Source organism: Lonchura striata, chromosome 4 (assembly GCF_050655825.1).
Source record: "Lonchura striata isolate lonStrDom1 chromosome 4, ASM5065582v1, whole genome shotgun sequence".
In the NCBI taxonomy this organism is placed as follows: Eukaryota; Metazoa; Chordata; class Aves; order Passeriformes; family Estrildidae; genus Lonchura; species Lonchura striata.
Window position 1 is genome coordinate 68,079,406 of NC_140706.1, and position 18,670 is coordinate 68,098,075.

Below are 18,670 nucleotides of genomic sequence, written 5' to 3' on the forward strand. Positions count from 1 at the left end.
ACTTGTGTTGAAACCTCAAATATTTTCTTCACGGGGCAAAGTTCGTCTCTTATTTCAGATGAATGTCGTGGCTGAGCGTCATCTGCTGCTGGAAATTCTTTGGAAGTGACTTAGAACTAAAACAGGCATAAAAGAGAAGCAGGGTGGGAAAGGGTTGTTTGCTATTAAACACCAACACAAACCAAGCTGGGCTCTTTGTCTGTGCCCTTCCCCCTTTTTGTTCACACACTCCTCTTCACCCTCCAGACAGCCTTAGAATGCTAATTTTTCTAATCACTTGGAGAATGAAAACTATTTTAGAAACCAACCAAAATATTATTTTAAACCTCATTTAATGAGACTGGATCCACACTACAAATAAAGTCCTGATCCTTCCCTTCTTAACATTCAAAAATATTATTTCCCACACCCTATACAATCCGTCACTTTCAAATTCAAAGCAAATACTTGTAAACATTTTCAAAAAAGGATGTTTACACAAACTGACAGGAGGGATTTATGTAGAAATGGTTTTAAATGTAAGTCTATTTGTCTCTTTTCACAGATATTTAGGATTTCTCTTCACATAGCAGCAGATAATATGGATGCCCAGAAAGAATTATTGCAATGATACTGTACTGATAAAGATCTGATTGTGTTATCATTTGTTGGGGTTTCCCTTACTTTCTGAACTTTAAGGTCGTCAATTATTATGTTTTTCTCAAGGGTAAAATATGCATGTAACCCTCAGTTAGCATTAAGAACAATGTGCAAACCTTCACACATCAAAGATGTGACTACGTGCTTTTGTTTTCCTAATGGTTTGAGAGAAAATCTTAATAAATCAACATGAGATTTCTTTTTATTTTCCTTTTTTTCTGTTTCTCTTTCTTACATTTTGTTGTCTTGATTAGATAAAAAATAATAGGAGGCTGTCAATAGTTTTCTTTTCAGGTTGTCTCTGTCTCTTTCTAAATTAGCTACAGACAGCTTTTTGTAGCTTTATAGCCAGCCTGACCTAATTTAATTACCATGACTTGTGTGGCCTAAAGATAAATAGTTTTATTCAGCCTGCCTACTTTTGTAAAAGTTTTCCCTTTCACACATCTCTCTATAGTTTGGCATTCAGGATTCTTGTCCTCTGTTCTTCGGTAGGTTAACACAAGGTTGGTTTATAGCATTGTCCTTATTCTGACAAAAAGGCCTTTGATGCCTTTAGTCCCTCCCTTGCTCTGAGTCTGGGGGCCTCTGTGGGACACGAATGAACACTCACTGGAGCACGAGATGGAAAATACAACCCTGTGTCCATCACCAGGAAGAAATCCTCAGAGCTTGTTCCTTTAATGCTACCGCCCAAGATTTTTTCTTATTTTAGGAAAATAATTCAGAAATCAAAGTTAAGACTTGTCTACAGATTATGATGAACTGACAGAAGTGGCTAGAAGACCTCCAGTAATATAACTCTAGCATGAAAATGCCTTCAAGCTGTCTGAGAACACAAATGCTTTACACAGAGATGTCCCTGATGCACAGATCTCTGAGGTTCATGCCAAGATCACTGGCAAATCCTTCTAGCACCCTGTTGGCCACCATTAAATACAGAAAGCAAGGAACCAGCTTATAAACTCCAAAATCCTACTTAAAAGAAGGGATTGTCATTAATTTTTTTTTTTTTTTAATCTCACATATAACACTGAGATGGATGTACAAGGACTACCTCCATATAAACATGTCATGTTTTGGCTAAATACATTTTGCAGTAGCTTAGAAATAATTCTTTTGAGGCTTATTGCAGTTCTTCATACAAATGTAGATACAGAATTTGAAGTGTCACTTCTTGGGTCATCTGTGTGTCATCTTAATGCTGCTTAGAAGAGCCTCAATCCCCTTTTTAAAAAGGTCTCTTGGGTTTAAAATGAGAATATTTGAGGTCCTTCGCAAAGGAAATTGACAGCACTAATTCTGACCTATCACAGGTTTTAATAAAAAGAACAAACCGTGAAACTTAAAAGGAAACCCAACAAATGTGTTTTATGAATACATGCACAATATTTTTGTTACAATCAAATAAAATGCTAATATGTGCCAGACACATTGAAGTTGCTCTCCTGTGTCTAATTCTCCTGAGCTGGATTTAAATTAATCTCCCAGTATTTTGCCTCTTCCCACCCTTGTTAATAAAATAACAAAAGCAATTTATACCAACCACACCTAAGCAAACAGTTAAATAAAAACACTTTCAAGCCTTTGCTTCACATTATTGGACACCTTTACCTGTAATCACAATAATGTTCTATTAAATAAATTTACATGCATACAATTTTATTTCAATATATAAAATGTTTTCAAGTGAAATATTCAAATGCCTTGGTCTATTTATCTGATGGCAATATTCCACAGAACTTACATGAAACTAACCTGAATAGTTGTAAAGCTCCCAAGAAGTTGATTTGCTTCAGAACATTTTATGACATTTCTGTAGGTGTAGAAAAAATCCAAATGCAGGCCTTTCACAGAAACTTTTCAAGAAATATTGCAATCCTCAACAGTTAACACATTTTGAGAAAATTCAAAACTGGAGGGCCTGAGCATGTATTTCTCATACAAACAGGTTCACCTCCAAAGGAATCATTCTGAGACATCCAGCTGGAGACATCTGAGTGATTCAACCACGCTTCCCCATTGCCCTTTTACTATTTAATGATATTTGGAACTTTTCCTTGACTGAACTGGTGTATAACTCATGAATACAAACAGACCAGTGCTTGACAGCTGAGGCAGCTGCTATCCTTGCCTTTAGCCCTACCTGCTACCTGTGTCCCATTGCCTGGATGGAAGGAAAAGGTGAGCTAGAAGAGACAGGGAAACACTTCTCAAATGGCTCAGGCTCAGCTTACTATGGTAATTTACACCCACAGTCTGATTATTAAAAAAAAAAAAAAAAAATAGCACACTTTATAATAATGAAGGCACAAGCAGTGGATAAGAATGGCAGAAACAGACACACATAAAATAGGATAGGAAATTTGTGTGGGACATGGAATCTGTGGTGAAGGACTCAAATGGGAGTACCTGGGCTCCTTGAGAAGTTCTTCTGAAAAAGGCAGAATGTTCCTGGCAACAGTGACTGGTCACTTCTGCTCTTCTTTTAAGAAAGATCTAAATCTGCTTCCTTTATGTGTCCAGAGTATTTTGATTTTAAATGCTTCACAAAAGGATATTAGTAGACAGTACAATGATCCTGGACCTCTTTTGGTGTCTACAGGTAGTTTCATATTCCCTAAAAGTAAAAGAACAACCACAAATGAAATTTAGAAAATATAATTCCTTATTTACATATTTATCTTTGCTACACCCTGTACAAAAATGATGTCATGAGATATGCCATGAGAAAAAAAAAAAGGAACAATTCTCTGGTCTGAACGTGGATCAAACACCAACTGCACTTGGCAGAAGCACACATCTGATCATTAGTGCAGCCAGATTCCAGGAAACAAAAGACAGAATATGTCACAGATTCCACTGCTCTCATCATGCACAGAAAACAGCTGATATTTTGAGGCTCTGAGGTTACAACATGTGGTTCTTCTAAAGAGCAGACAGACTGCAACCTTGAGGGGCTTGTTTTGTTTTCCAGCTGAAATCTGACATGCATTACATGTGAACATTTGGAAGTCATATTGTTCATTGTGCCTTACATATAATTGCTTGAACTTTTACAGTGTGCAGTCATTAAACTGCCTTCACAATAATGGAGCACTTAAGAGAACCCTCACCCACATGTGACCAGTAAAGAGGAGTAAGGATCTAATTCTGCAAACACTTTGTCCTTCAGCAGAGATGCACAAGTGCCCTCTTTAAATCAGGGTGATGCTTGCAGTGGATAGGAAGCAGGCCACCCCATGATCTTTATGGACACATAAACACATGCAAGGATAAATTATTTCTGGCACAGATTTACTTCACTGAAGATTATCTGAGCAGCAGGGAGACATTTGACATGTAAAACAGTAGGCCCCAGCCAATTAGGCTCTGTCAGATAAGAACCTTTCCGTGTGGTCTCTTCCTTCGATGATTTCATGTTCTCCTCTGACTTCACTGAAACCCAGTTTTTATCAGCTGGGATTCTGGCATTCTTTCCAGGTGCAACAAAGGAATAGCCTGTTTGGAAGGAAGGAAGGATGATATGTGTGCCTTGTTTCTGTCTTATGGGAAGCAATGTCTTTGTAGTTCTGTTCTGAAAAAAAAAAAAAGAAAACAAACAATCAATCTGTGAACAGGGAAAGTATTTTAATATCCATACAACTGTACCCTTTCAAAGCATCAGAGGGGATTCAACCATTAATATCTAACAGCAACAGGACTCAAGTATGCTGCTTTGGAAATTTGCCTTGCCATAGTTGTGCAGAAAAAGTTAATATTAAAATAGTCAAGGAAAGTTTAGAAAATCTCCCTCATAATGAATATCTTGTATTGCTTTTTATATCTGTGCATTCCTACTTTCACAAAGTTAAGAAAAATAAAATCCTTCTAAGCCAACATCTCCAAGGTGCATAGAGACCTGTGGGGAGTGCTAGGTTGTTGAAATGGCAATGTTTTAGTTCCTGTTCCAGCTAGAGGAACTTGTAAAATTTTAAACTGGTACTTGCATTATTCCACTACATCAGCAAAAGCAGCACCTCATGCTTCTCTCAGTAATAATTTCACAACATGAACCTTAATTTTCGTATACACCCTTAAAAAAATTCCCATTCCCTTCAATCTTGTTGCTCTGCATTAAAAGAAAGGGCTAGAAAGGCTTCATTCTACTGATGGGAGTGGAATATTCTGAGTGGCAGATGGAACAACTCCTGAAACAACTTGCCCCATGGTAAAGGCAGTAATTCAACAAAGGTTATAGAAAATATTAGAACAAATGTTATAGGAAGAAAGAACTACCTTCTCATATACTATTACCTTAAATTAAAAATTGAAAGGCCTGGCAAAAAATCCAGAAAAAAAATTACAGTTCTTTTAAGTATAGGGTAGAAATCACTTTCTAAGGCCTTACAGGAGGGATTTTTATTTTCTTCTTCTTGTTAACTTGACTTATTTTTATGTATCCTCAGAAGCTGCAGTCAAATTTCACCCAAAAATTACTTCCAACAAAAGAGGTTCATACGTCTGGATAGAAAACAAGAAAAACTCAGATCCAAATTCCTCCTTTACTTCCATGACCTAGGGCAACTACTGCTGCTTTTTAAAGTCTGCATGCTTCTCCTGTCCCTGGTGATTGTTATTAATACAGGTTAGGGAAAGTGGTGATAAAGATCAATTCCCAGCCCAGAAAAGAAACATTAACTGCTTCTTTCATGTCTTCCATAGCAAGTGAGCAGCTACAATTTCAAATGATCCCCAGATGTTTACTACTCCTGGTGCTCAAAAGCAGTGTAGGTTTTCTCCAGAGCCATGTTGGGTACTTCTAATTATCCTGCAGACTTCAACCCCTTGTCCTCAGAAGAAAACGTAAAGGTCAAATAGAAAGCTTGTGTAGTGTAGAAGTCCCCAAGGCAAAATAAACCAAGGATGGTCTCTTACTATTGGCCAGCTTAAGCTGTGCCTCTGCAAATTAATGCAAGGAATTCCTACAGAGATGGGTATGGGAACACTACAAGCTTGTCACTTAATTACAGAAAGATTTCATGATTCCAGTAAAAGTGAAATGGCTGAGATTTCTCACAAAAATGATGCTGTTTTTCTGGTTCTTTACAGCAGTGTTTTCCTATTTCTTCTGACTCAGAGCTTGGATAGAGGCTAGTCCACCTACATTTGTAAACATGATAACAAAAAAAAATGAAAAAAAAATTTATTTCCTCCTTAGATAATACAGGATTAAGAATAATAAGAAATAAGAACAATTTTCATTCTACTTCTCTTTCCTTTGTGCTTTGTCCTAATTAATCCCCAATGATGCAAAGACTTTCCTTTACCAAAGCTTGGTTCCACTGGAAGCAATTAATAGTGATAAAAACAGGTGCTTTCCAAGAGCTTGAAACAGCTTTTTATCAGAAGAGCCCAACAATTTTGTCATTATTATAACCAGGTAAGTAAAGACAGAAGAAGAACATGCCATGCAGAACATACAAGTACTTCACCTTCTTGAATGTGATCTTCTGCCCCATTCCTCTCTTCTCTCATCTTCTGAGGAACATTGGTCAAAAGATTTAGTACTGCATGAACAGCAGAGATGGAGAAAAAATATTCCAAACCATGGTAGGATTGAAACCCAATTTCTTACAGCTGCTACAGCATGTATGACTTAGAGAATGAAAAACAAAATGAAATGAAATAATGAAAAACAAAAGCCTCTGATCCTCATTTCAGGACAATTATTCTGATTGAGCACTCAGGCTCCTCTTTATGAATGAGAAGATGCCAATATGACCTAAATGAATTAGTCCACATGGAAATTAAACATTTACATGTATTGTTACATTTCTTCTTTCATGCCAAATAGGCAGGCCTCAAATTAACTTCTCTGCTCACAAGTAATGGTCAGAATTAATCAAGTGGTTCAGTCTCTGCAGGATCTGATCAAAATACTCTCTGAAAGGTACTTTGAACAGAGGATGGAAATATTTGACCCCATTTCCTTTGCTGATAACTGAGAAGGTGGTAGGATGGCCTTGTACACAAAAATGTGTTCCCAGTGGGAACAGCAACTTTTGGGAAAGATCATGTTATAACACAGCACAGTTCTCCCAGTCAGTGCCCTGGCTTAACATGAAGTTAATCTATATTCTACTGCAAAAATATTAAACATCTATTTCTGAACAGAACAGCATCTAGTTCACATGTGAAACATTTTCATCTGCTAGCATATAAATGCTGATGAGTGTTGAGTTAATAGTCTGTTAATTCCTGGGTACTATTAGCCATAGATTTGTTCAAATTGAAAATTCACTTATTCAATAATTCCTGACTACATGCAATCTTATTTTTATCAAAGTTGTGTTACTCACTGATCAATTTCACCCAGCTTATCAAAAACAGGTGGAAAGGCTCTGAAATGCAAACACCACAGCCAGAGGTCTTCCAATGTAAAGGGGAAAATCTTCCTGCTGGAAAAGCTGAAAAAGACAATGAAGTGCATCACTGAATCTCTATTTGCCAGGGAAAGGCACATCTATAAGCCTTAAGAAGTAAATACAAATTGAAATCTCTCTTCCATAGCCCAGAAATGTGAAAGAGACATTAGGACTATGCTGACAATTTGGTATTGTGGTTTGCTGAGAGAAAATGGTAGAACAGCTCAAAAGCAACTTAATAATTTCCACAGTTTCTCCCACTTGCCATTCACTTTATTTCAGGTTTCCTTTCCCCATTCCCAAGACTTTCAAATTTTTGTTTTAGCACTTAAAGAAATCTTTAATTTGCAGATTTCCCTTTCTTTCCTTCTGTTTTTGCAATCCAGCAATTTTTTCCATCCCATTTCACCTTGGGGAAAGTAAATTTTCATAACTGGCTATATGGTTATAGAGGAGAAACATGAAAACACCTGGAAAAAAATACATATAAGTACCAAGAGTAATTTTTTTAACTTTAAGAATTGCAGAACTATCTTTATCTGAAAATAAAATTCTTTGATAGGAATCCTGCTTCCAAGGGAAATTCTATTGTTAATTAATAAAATTTTGCTCCAAAATACCAATCATTTATAATTAAACATGGCATCACTTTTTTACTTGTAACATCAAGGATTTTCCAAGTCCTCCTGGGCTAAGTTGTCTTAAAATCAAGATAGACCTCAGAGTTTAAAGAGCTCTTGTGTAGCCACCCAGCGAGGACATACAGGGAAGCACAACAGAAACAAGCTTCCAGCTGCACATTTCCTCGGGATTATCTGGTCAGTAAAAATCACAGGCAGGAATGCACAGTCCCCTTCTGCCCTGAGAGCATTACACACTGTGATTCTTTCTAGGGATTAAGATACAAGGTCTTCATTCACTCTTCAAAAGTAGATAAAAGCACACCTAAACTGGTCATGACAAGAATGAGACTTAACTGCATGCACAGAATCAAAAGGGGATTAATAGACTTCCCAGAAAATGACCAATTGCCAAAAAAGCATCCTTCTGCTTGCCCATCATCAAGACAGGTGGTTACAACTCTAAGATACCAACCTGTGGAGACCATGGGGCTTTTAAAATATTCTTTCATGTCCAAGATTATGCATGTATCATTCTTAGGTATTATTTTTCTACAGATTAGCTTGTGTTTTCCATATGGATTCTAAATGAGATTGCAGCAGTGACCTCAATCTTTTTTTTTTTCCTTCCTTTTTGATTTTTTTATCACTTAGCACAGATTTTAAGATAGGAAATAACAGCAAGCTTATTGGGCTTGAAGACAATCTCTAGTGGTGTAGACTTTAGCTGGGGTGTGGTTGTTAATAAGTCTGTGATCTTTAGGGGACTAAAGTCAGCCACAGAACCCACTTACTCAAAGCAAAATAATTGTTATGGTAAATATCCTAGGATCTGTAAAATCCATGGTTTCTAAAATTAATCTCCTTTACTCCACAAAAGATGGCTATGAGGATTATGCATCTGGGAAGTTGCAAAAAGCACTCTACTATAGGCAGTTCTACAGACCAAACTCTTCCCTCTTGCAGATTACAAAAGCAGTGGGTTTCACCAGCAGCATCTGCTGGGGAACTGGGGAGCACTTCCTGGGGACACTTCATGAAGTAGGATATCATTTAGTAACAGCTTTAAGCAGTAAAATGACACCTTGTACCTTTCAAACACTGGGGTTTGCTGGCATAGTCTGACTACTTCCACTTGGGCACACACAATGGCAGAGGAACTGAGCCCACAGATCTCCATTGTGTTACCCAATCGCACAACTGCCCCTAAAATACAAACAGGGGACAAGTGTAGACACTGTCCTGAGACAAAGCGAAACCAGCTCAAGCTGATGGATAAAAGTACAGGTGTAAGTACACTCTCTTTCCACCTTCCCCACATTTCCAATTCTTGAGCATCCACTGAAGTCTTAGGGATGAACAACACAGTGTAAGAGTGAAGAATTATGTTTTGTGTCCTTTAGATGAGATGCATAGTAGCAAATGGGAGAGCTGCTTGTTTGTAGGCAGATAAATTTTTATTTCATCTGTGATAACTGCATCTCATCAAACCACACCTGATTTAACTATTTCCTTAAAATGCATAGATTTCTGAAATAGAGATCCGGAAGAGTTGAAGAAGCACATTATTGTTTCTGTTTCATTCCTGCAATGTTCTGGAAGCCAATTCCCTGTGTTTCAGCATGCTCTCTTACAAGGTAATGATTTGAATTTCTTACAATGTTGTTCGCCTCTGAAGCTGACCAGGAATGAAGGCACGAAGCCCTGGCTGGTGAAAAGCTGCAGAAAAAGCAAGTATGACCAAGAGCCACCAGGATACAACCTATGCCCTGTGCAAGGGCAGTCAGCTAGGACAGCAACCCAAGCAAACAGAAAATGTGGTACAGATGGGCAAGACAATTGCAAAATAAAATAAACAGGCTTTAAAGGAAGCAGAATGTTTAGCTTGTCCTTACACAATTCAAGCTACATTGGCCAGTGAACATGCTTTCAACTAATAAAGATCTCCACTGACCACATTTTATAAGAAATTGGAGAATAATCAGGTATTTTATGATAGAAATGAGTACATTAAGTGCTTTGTAGGAGCTCATACAATCTACTGTAACACTCTTGGCTTACTGAACACTTTGAAACAGAAACTGAGCACTTCAGCAGAAGTTAACCCAGCTCAAGAGTCCTTGAAATCGGCTTTTATTCATCAGCCATAGATTATCTACTCTCCTGACTACTCCTCCTTTTCTGCACTATTATTATTATTATTCATGATTTGGCAGCAGCCAAGAAATTCCTCTGGGTTTCAGTGATGAAGTGCCTCATTTGGACTAATTGTTTCATTTACTTTAAAAGAACAAAGAAATATGTCAAAGCACATTTACTCTTTTGAGGCCACTTTTGAATATCTGTTCCCTGTTGTTTAAATTTTTGGAACTGAATATTTGAGACTGAACTTCCAAAAATATTTTAAGTCAGAGCAGCACACAGGAGACAAGGTGAAATGAGCATCAAAGCTGTTGCATTTGTGCTGCTGCACATTTCACTAATTTTCCCAGATTGCCTTGGCAGATCTCAGATATGACATGGGTTGTACATCATGGGTTGTAAGAATGTGCTTCAGGTTAAGAGTTTCTGTTTGGCCCCCCAAAAAATCAAAAACCATTATTTCAATGTGTACTTTTCCTTGGGCTCTGCCTGGACTGGTATCCATTTACACACTGCTCTCCAGTCCCCCATCCCAGTTCCTGTGTGGCTAACAAATTAAAGCTTTAGTACCCAGATAATGTAGTGCACCTTTTCATTGTAAAATTTTATGGCATTATTTCCTTATTATATCAGTACTCAAGAAGAATGCTAAGCATCATTTGAATTCAACTATTTGAATCTTTCTGGAGACTATGCAGTTGTTAAGGGAATACAAAATAGACCTCTGTCATTCTTTAAGCTGAACTTCTTGTCTCACTGACAAGCCACCTGTGATGCTAATTCTGTGATATATTATAAGCTTTTGTGTAAGAATGAAAGGAGTTTGTAAGGTGCTACAGATGATTAACCACAAGACAAGTAGAAAAAATATATTTTCACCCTTTTAGTATTAACCAAAATTAAGACTAATTTGTTGTCTGTCAAACTGATATTTAAAACCAGAGGACACTTGAATTTTAAATGGCATTACTCTGAGAATTAGCCTGTTATAATAAAGAGTAGATGAGTTCATTTGATTTTTTTTTTTCTGCAGACCACAAAATAAATAGTATTTTGTATCATGTCCTTCCTTTAACTTGAAGTCAAACAGATCATAGCTTTTTCCTTAATACTTGAAGAAAGCTGAGGAAAAGCTCTCATACTGTCAGCTCTATTTTCTCTTGGGAATTCACAGTGAAAGCATCTTTCACAAACCACTTGGGCTGTAAAAAAAACTTGAGCTCCAGCTCATAGTGTAAGAAGCAAAGACTGGAATGGAGCTGTCCAGGCTCTCTCCAGTGCCCACAGGAAGATGTGAAATAATGGCCAAGAGCAGGTGAGGCAAGTCCTTATCTTGCATGGGTCAAGAAACAACAAGCTGATATTGATGATGGCAAGACCAAAAAGAAACTCAAGTGCTTCATTATAAAATCATCACTCCAGCAGCAGCACAGCACCCTCCCTGATTCTAGGCCTGCTGGACAGTCTAAAGATTTCTCCACAGGGCAGAAAAAAGGTTATTGAGCACATAAATCATCATTTACCCTGAGAGTACCCCTCATAAACGCTATTGCAAAGGGAGCTCTGTGAAGGCAGATCCTATAACATCATGTTTTCAGAAGGTATTTACCAAAAGCCTATGGCTGAAGTCCAGAAGTGCAGTTCAAGACCACATGCACAGGCATCTGACAGGAACTGCATTCCCTATGCCAAGCAATCCCTCCAGAGGAGCGAGCACTTGCTCCAAAAGAGCAAGACCTTTGCAATCAGTAACCTTACCCACATCCCTCCATCTATCCACCCTTCTCCTATTTCACTTGGCTAGAGACAAGGAAATACTCCACTTTTCACTGTAACTTCTCTAGGTCCATGATTTCCTCTAGTTTCCTATCATCAGATTTACTCAAGGCAGCTCCTCATATCAACCACCATTTTCTGACAGAGCAGAACCAAGAGCCTGAGGCTCCAGTAAAACATGCTTGTCCTATCTCAAAATCTTGCTGAACACAGGTTTCTACTTTTATTTATTATTCACATTAAGATTTTCAAGCAAGTAATCTCCAGTACTCTGGTATATGACACCTTTTGTGCAACTTTTGCTCCAAGTCAACAGGTTTTGTTCCTTTACCAATTTTAGACTCTCTTTACACCTCTTTGTTTTTTGTCTTTCTAGGAAAATTAATAGATCCCTTTCACAAGAGTTTGTCCATGTTTTTGTTTTCCTTCTTCTGTGTCTTTTGTACAGCCTAACTCTTCAAGTGGTGTCCCTTGACTTAATTCCACACTGTAGCTTCCTTCACATAGCATTTGCAATGCTTTGATCATTCTCTGCCCTCATCATTTTGTTCCTCCACTGGAAAACATATATTAACACCAGAAATTTTCCACTCTAGGTAAAGGGGTAACTTTCTCCTTAGAGACAGACACTGCCTGTCATGTTCAGTTTCACATTTTGCCCTGTTATTGACATTGACAATGAATGTTGGCTACTTGTGGAAACTGAGGACATAATCCTCACCATAAAACATTTACTGGAGTGAACTCAACCCTGCAAACAAATTGATGCATACAAGGGGAACAGTATAAAGGCTACCAGCAGGGCACAGGTTTATTTTATGCAGATGTACAGTTTGCATATTATGGGACTCAACAGCACTCAGGTTTCCAATAACTTTTTTTTTTTTGCTTGACCAATTTTGTTTGTTACTTATAGGTCCCTGCAGAATTCTGAGCTGTTATAACAAACATATACATTGCAAAAGGAACACAGCCTGACATGCATAGCTGTTTAATAAGGTTTTCATCAGCTGCTTTTACTGACATTTTTAATTTCTCTTAAGCCTTGCTTTTAATGTCTGTCTTCATTTGATACCATGAAACAAAAGAAGTGGAATATTACACAGAATGTGTTCATTGCTGAATATCAAAAGAATCACACAATGAACTTGAAGCATGAAGCCTCTGGAGGAAATTTCCATTCCTGTTTGTATATGCAATCTAGACTGGAAATGCTTTCCTCTTTTCCTATATCAGATCAACTCCATTAAAAAAAAACCTCAAAGAATTAAAAATAATAGAGTTATAAGTCTAACATTCAAAAATAAGCAAGAATTTGGTGACATTTTCAATAAGTGTACTTGTGAAACAATCCAACTCAAGCTGATGCTCAAAAATCACCCTCTCAAAGAACATGAGCCAAAACAAAGTGCTCCTTTATCACTGAGGAATGATTGCAAAGTTCTAAACTTTTATTTTTTGAGCTAATAAGGTTGAAAAAAAGAGAAAGCAGTTGTCTATCTTACCAAGATGTCAATAAAGTCTGATGGCTAACTATGGTCCACTAGGACCCTAGGCAAGTTTCTTCTGGCTCAAGGGCACAGCTCTGGCTCATATCAAAAAAGCACATTTTAGGTGGGGTTACATTTACAAAAGAGGGGTCTGTACTCAAAATCAAATTGTTTGTTATGATCTAACCATTAAAAAAAAAAAAAGAAAGAAAAATAAACATGCTAATTTTCTCAATTCACAGGTCAATACTAGTGGTGTCTCTACAACTCTGACAGCCAAGCTTTCCCAGCAGAAAAGAGTTTGAAAGAAGATCTAGTACATTTTTTCTAGACATTTTCCACTTTGGTGGGGCATAACTCTTCAACATGAGATATTTCATGATATGAAGGGGAGAGAGTGAAGCTTCACAGTCTGTGGTCAAAGGAGGTGAAGAGGAAGTTTTACTATGGATGCAGTCTTGCAGCAATTACACTTGTGTTCACTTCAGTGGATTTCTATCAATGGCCATTCTTACTACACCTCTCTTTTCCTCAGCTCACAGATCAGCTCTACTGCATGGGGTTGGCTTTGTCCCAGCTATGCTCTATCTCCAGCAGCTGTGATGGATGAAGGATCCAGACACACTTTCCTGCATTTGGGATATGCCACAATATTCTGGGCAAATTAGGTTTCTTTTTTGGGTCCCCATATGTATCAGCAGGCACCATGAAACCTGAGCTGATTTTGCTCAGCTCTGATACCCAGCACTGCCAGAAGAGGGTTACGCTGAAGTGTTCTGGACAGCTTTACAGACTGAAAATGCCAATGCCAGCATGCCTCAGTATAATCTCAGAAGCTGACTGTTGATACAATTAATCTGTAGATAAATCCAAACACAGCAAAGAACAAAAAAAAATAATAATAATTAAAAAAAAAAACAAAACAAAACAAAAAAAAAAAAAAAAAAAAAAAAAAAAAAAGAGCTGTGAAGGGCAGAAGGCAAGCTGGGAGAAAAAGACCAGATAGGCTAAAAAGTCTGGAGTTGATGTTCAGTATTAGAAATACTGCCTAACAGTTTTGCCAAGACCTCTGCATTCACAGGCCATGCAGGATGATCCAGAGAGTCTGTCAGCTTGTCAACTAAAACAATTCCCAAATGCCCTGATACCTCCAACCTGGCAAGTAACCCTGCTGCCTACAGATATTCCTTTTAATATCTGGAGAGTGATGATGATAATGTCCATACAGATACCTACTGGACTTTGTAAGTCACATCCAGTAGCAGGTCATTGCTCTGGGGCCCTGTACCAGTGTGTAATCAGAAATAAGTGAAGCTGGTAAAACACCCATCATTCAACAATCCAACTAGATTGTCACAAAGTGATGATTAAAACACGGCCCATATGCCTGCTTTAAAGGTCACTTACTCAGGAAAGGAGCAATTCTGAGCCTCTTCAGCCTTTGTTAATATAGGTATTAAGAGTTCAATTCCAGATTTTATCCTTCTATGATTACATCCTATTTTTCTAAATGAAAATGGTATCATGGGTGGTTTAGTTTCTTAGTTGTTTAGTCTAAAGGGACTGTTCACTTCTCATCACCTTCACTCCTGCCAGGAAGCACAATCCATAGGCCAGGTGGGAAACCTGGGAGACCTGAGATGGCTTTAGACCCCTGTACTTCAGACCATGGCCCCCATCTCTTGTGATAAGAATGACAACACTAAGCTTTCCTCTTTAGCTCAAGTAGAAACAATGGATGTGCTTTACGCCTGAAAACAGCTAAATATATACAAATATATAGCTAAATATATACAAAGTGCTACTTAAAAATACATGAGAACAGTTATTAAGGCAACCTATGATGGAACACTTACTCCAAGAAGGGCTTTCACTTCCAATGGAGAAGTATAATTTGCCTCCCTAATTTGTTTTCCCCACAGACCTTTTTCTTCCATCCCCAGGTTTATTCTAGCAATTAATGAAGTAATTATAAGTCTTTCTATTGATTTCAGTAGCCTCCAGTAGAAGACTCCAGCCCTGGCTCTGGAAGCTGCTTTCAGTTCTCTTGGCTAAAAGGAATTTGTTAGCTGTGCAGCATTACACATTAATTTATACCACCAGGTCTGACAGTCTGCCTGGGAGGCAGAAAGGCTGTAATTTAATATTTGAAGGTATATTATGTTCATTAAGTGATATGTGTACATTACCTGACTGTAGACGTTAACAGAAATTAATTTTCATGTAACAGAGCGCAGTATAAACTAATGAGAAATAAAGGAATGCTGGTAACCACACAGTAACAAAATATTCTCACATCCACATGTGTCCCCTGAGAATTGTTACCTCATGCCCTGCCTGATAGAAGTCTACCAACAGTGGGTTTTGTTGTCTGAGGTGACTCACCTGGAATTAGTTAAAGCTTCCAAGTGAAGCCAAGGAATATTTTAAAGAGCTCAGTGATACAGTAAATCCTTACACTAGATTTACAGTATTGGCATCGCATTTAACTTTAGTATCTGTGATGTTTTTCCACATTAAGTATGAAAAATTACTGAGAGGTTACAATTGTACTCTAGGACATGCCTACACTGCAACTAAAATCTCTTTTTCCTCCTCTAACCCCAAAGCCAAAATGACTGTCTTCTGTACTGATCCACCAATACCTCAGGATAAACATGTATATTTAAAATTTTATTCTGTAATATGCCAATTCGCACACGACATTAAAAAAACTTACTGACATGACACAAAAGTAAATGAAAGAACAAAAGATTCCTATAAAGCAGATTGCCATTCCTAATATATATCAAACACCTGACTTTTTCATGGCATGTTTATTCCTCCTTTAGTGTATGCTCCTTAGGACAGATGATTTCTTATGGCAGCAAGTTCTGTAAAAATTTACATGCCATAAATTTAGGCAAAAAGCACTGAAAAAAATGCCTGGGCCTAAAGTCAATTGAAACACAAAGGAATATTTAGATTCAAGATTCTTCGGATCAGTACATGAGTGCAAACCACCTTATGTAAAAAAAAAATTAGAAAAATAATGTACTGAAAAAGAAAATAGGAATATCCTGTGACTCATTTCCTTCCTTATATTATTCACCTGCTGAAGTATGTATCTATATAGACATAGATATATCTAGAACCTTTTCTTTCATATTGAGACATCACAGCTTTCTCAGTATCCTTCATACTCTTCCCTGTTTTGCTATTGCCTCCAATGACCTATTTCTGTCCATTTTTAAGAGACCAACTAATCCAACCGCACCTCCTGTAACACCAGGTCTTCACAAATGTATCATAGTGACTCTGAAATTCCTGATTCCTCTCACCTTTGTTTGAGATCCAGGCTTTTCAATGGCAAGTCCACGTTCTCATATCAGAAAAACAGACTGCTCCTTGGATGTACTTAGGCTTCATGCATCAAAAGCAAATATTCGGCAGTGCCTTGGAAATTATACTCCACCTTATAAATGTGAAATGGATTTTTCTATAATGTCAGCAGGAACTCACATTTTTAGGAGCTTTGTGCTCCACTGGCCCTCAAGAAGAAAATGTCCAGGTTTTAGCAATATGCACAATTAATGTATATTCCCTAATTATAATTTCCATAATACTTGAAGTAATATACCTTCCTGTAGGCTTAAAAGCATGTGCCATAGAAAGCATTTAGCTTCCACCCACACTTGTGTGTGTATCATCCACATGACTGAATGAATGGAACAGAAAAGCACCAATTAAAAACTACCCAACAAATAATCTTCTAACCACCCTACATGTATAATAATTTACTGTATAGTAACTTGATGCAAACTTAAGTACAGCCAATCTTACATAAACCTTCAAATCCCTGCATGTGGGATCTGAGGATTCTCTGACTCTCATAGGTAATTTTATCAAGCAGTGGAAATTTTCAGAACTTCCTCTCCTCAAAATAAAACTACAAAATCTAACTGAATTACAGAAGCAAAAGTCAGTAAAACACTAAGACTAGAGTCTAAATATTACAGAACTATTTACATTTTTCCCTGGCTTTTTTTTTTTCTATTTATTATTATTATTTGAAGAGATTTCACCTGATATAAAGTAGATTTCAGTCTGGAGCAGAACAAGACATTACCTACTCAACAACAACAAGTAAGAAGCATCTCCAATGTCAGGGTTGATCTGCTAGTTATCATGGAGGGCTCTGATGCTGGTGGAATGTGAGCAGAGGTCCTGCCACTTTGACCACACTGCTTTTCCAAATCTCGTCCCAAATGGAAACAAAAACCAGTTATGACATCAGAAACCTGATTAATTGAGAATGGCATTCTGAGCCTGCTGCTAGTGACCTAATGACTGGGAATTGCCCTGGAGGTTTAAAGTCTCGTGTCCTTCCCAGGGTGGCAGTCACAGATAGAACAAACCTGTCCAGTTAAATTACATTAGCCAACCACTGTTGGCAAATGTGGGCATCACACAGGGCCTGCCCATTGTTTGGCACAGACAAGCACACTCAGCCTGGCATCTGAAGATGCTGACAGATTTCCAGCCCCTGGTGCAGATGGTGGCAGCTCGAGAGCGCTAATTACCGATGACATTAATGATGAGGTAACCTGTCTCTCTTCAGCTAATAAACACATGGAATATGTTTCCTATTAATTTCTTTCCCAGATAACAAATTGTTTCTTAGATAACAAATTGCAGCTTTAATGATGGAGAGCAACAAAACCATATTAACTGTTCTTTGGAAAAATTTGTTTTCCGCTAATTGCTTTAAACAATCAATAAGAGAATTATAACTAGCATCCCCCACTGAGAAGAGAAGCAGAGGAGTCAAAGTCAATTAGCTTCCTGCAGTACGATGCACTCAGATGGAAAGAGTCATTACAAAAAAGTGTAAAAGTCAAACTATAAAGTGTGCAGCTTCAGGAACAAAGCAGGCTCAGATAGAAAGTCTAACAGAGGGCTTTTACATACCTGTGAATTGTTCATGTATAACTGCAGTTTCCAGTTTTCCTTTAGATGCTTCCATGAAATGACAAAAGACAAGGTAAGAGGGCATCCTTGGATCTTGGGAGCTCAGGAAGGCTGTAAGTCTCCAGAAGTCATGACCGAGCAACATCTCATCTGCAGAAAAAAAGGAGCAGATAATCAGCTCTGTTTTCTGTCTTACTATAAAAATGATAAATATGGAAAAGCCAAGAACTCCATGGGGGCTAATGAAATATTCTACAGGTGGCAGTGTTGGGTTTACAAGTGGACTCAGTGATGTTAGGGGTCTTTTCCAAACTAAATTATTCTATGAGCATCCATATCAGAAAAAAATTCAAGCACATAAGACTGACCTATTCTGCTGGAATGAGTTCTCACTGCTGTTTTATTTCATTTTCCTCAAAAGCATGGAGTTTTAGATGTGCTTTTATTTTTTAGACATTATTCACACATTATTTGGTAGGTTTAGTGCATTCACTTAGAAGGCAAGATTTTAACACACTTTGTGCTGGACATAACTCACTTTATGTGTTGGAAGACTCAAGTCCCCATTATTTTACATTAATTCCTTGTACCCTACAGCGAAAAAATGTATATTTTGCCCTTGAAAACTGAAATCATAGAGCTCTAA

The 18,670-nt window shown here is 37.7% G+C and overlaps 1 protein-coding gene across 1 annotated transcript in view; it reads right to left on the bottom strand.

Moving 5' to 3' along the window:
* The window catches only part of LOC146767702 (uncharacterized), a 55,260-nt gene continuing 36,590 nt past the window's right edge, over positions 1-18,670 (bottom strand). The window contains exons 5-9 of the mRNA XM_085579557.1: positions 18,025-18,174; positions 6,981-7,088; positions 6,114-6,188; positions 4,027-4,140; positions 1-3,259 (exon numbers count right to left, since the gene is read on the bottom strand). Of these exons, the coding sequence (XP_085435683.1) occupies positions 3,111-3,259; positions 4,027-4,140; positions 6,114-6,188; positions 6,981-7,088; positions 18,025-18,174 (596 nt within the window). The 3' untranslated portion in view covers positions 1-3,110. The remainder of the gene's footprint in view (positions 3,260-4,026; positions 4,141-6,113; positions 6,189-6,980; positions 7,089-18,024; positions 18,175-18,670) is intronic.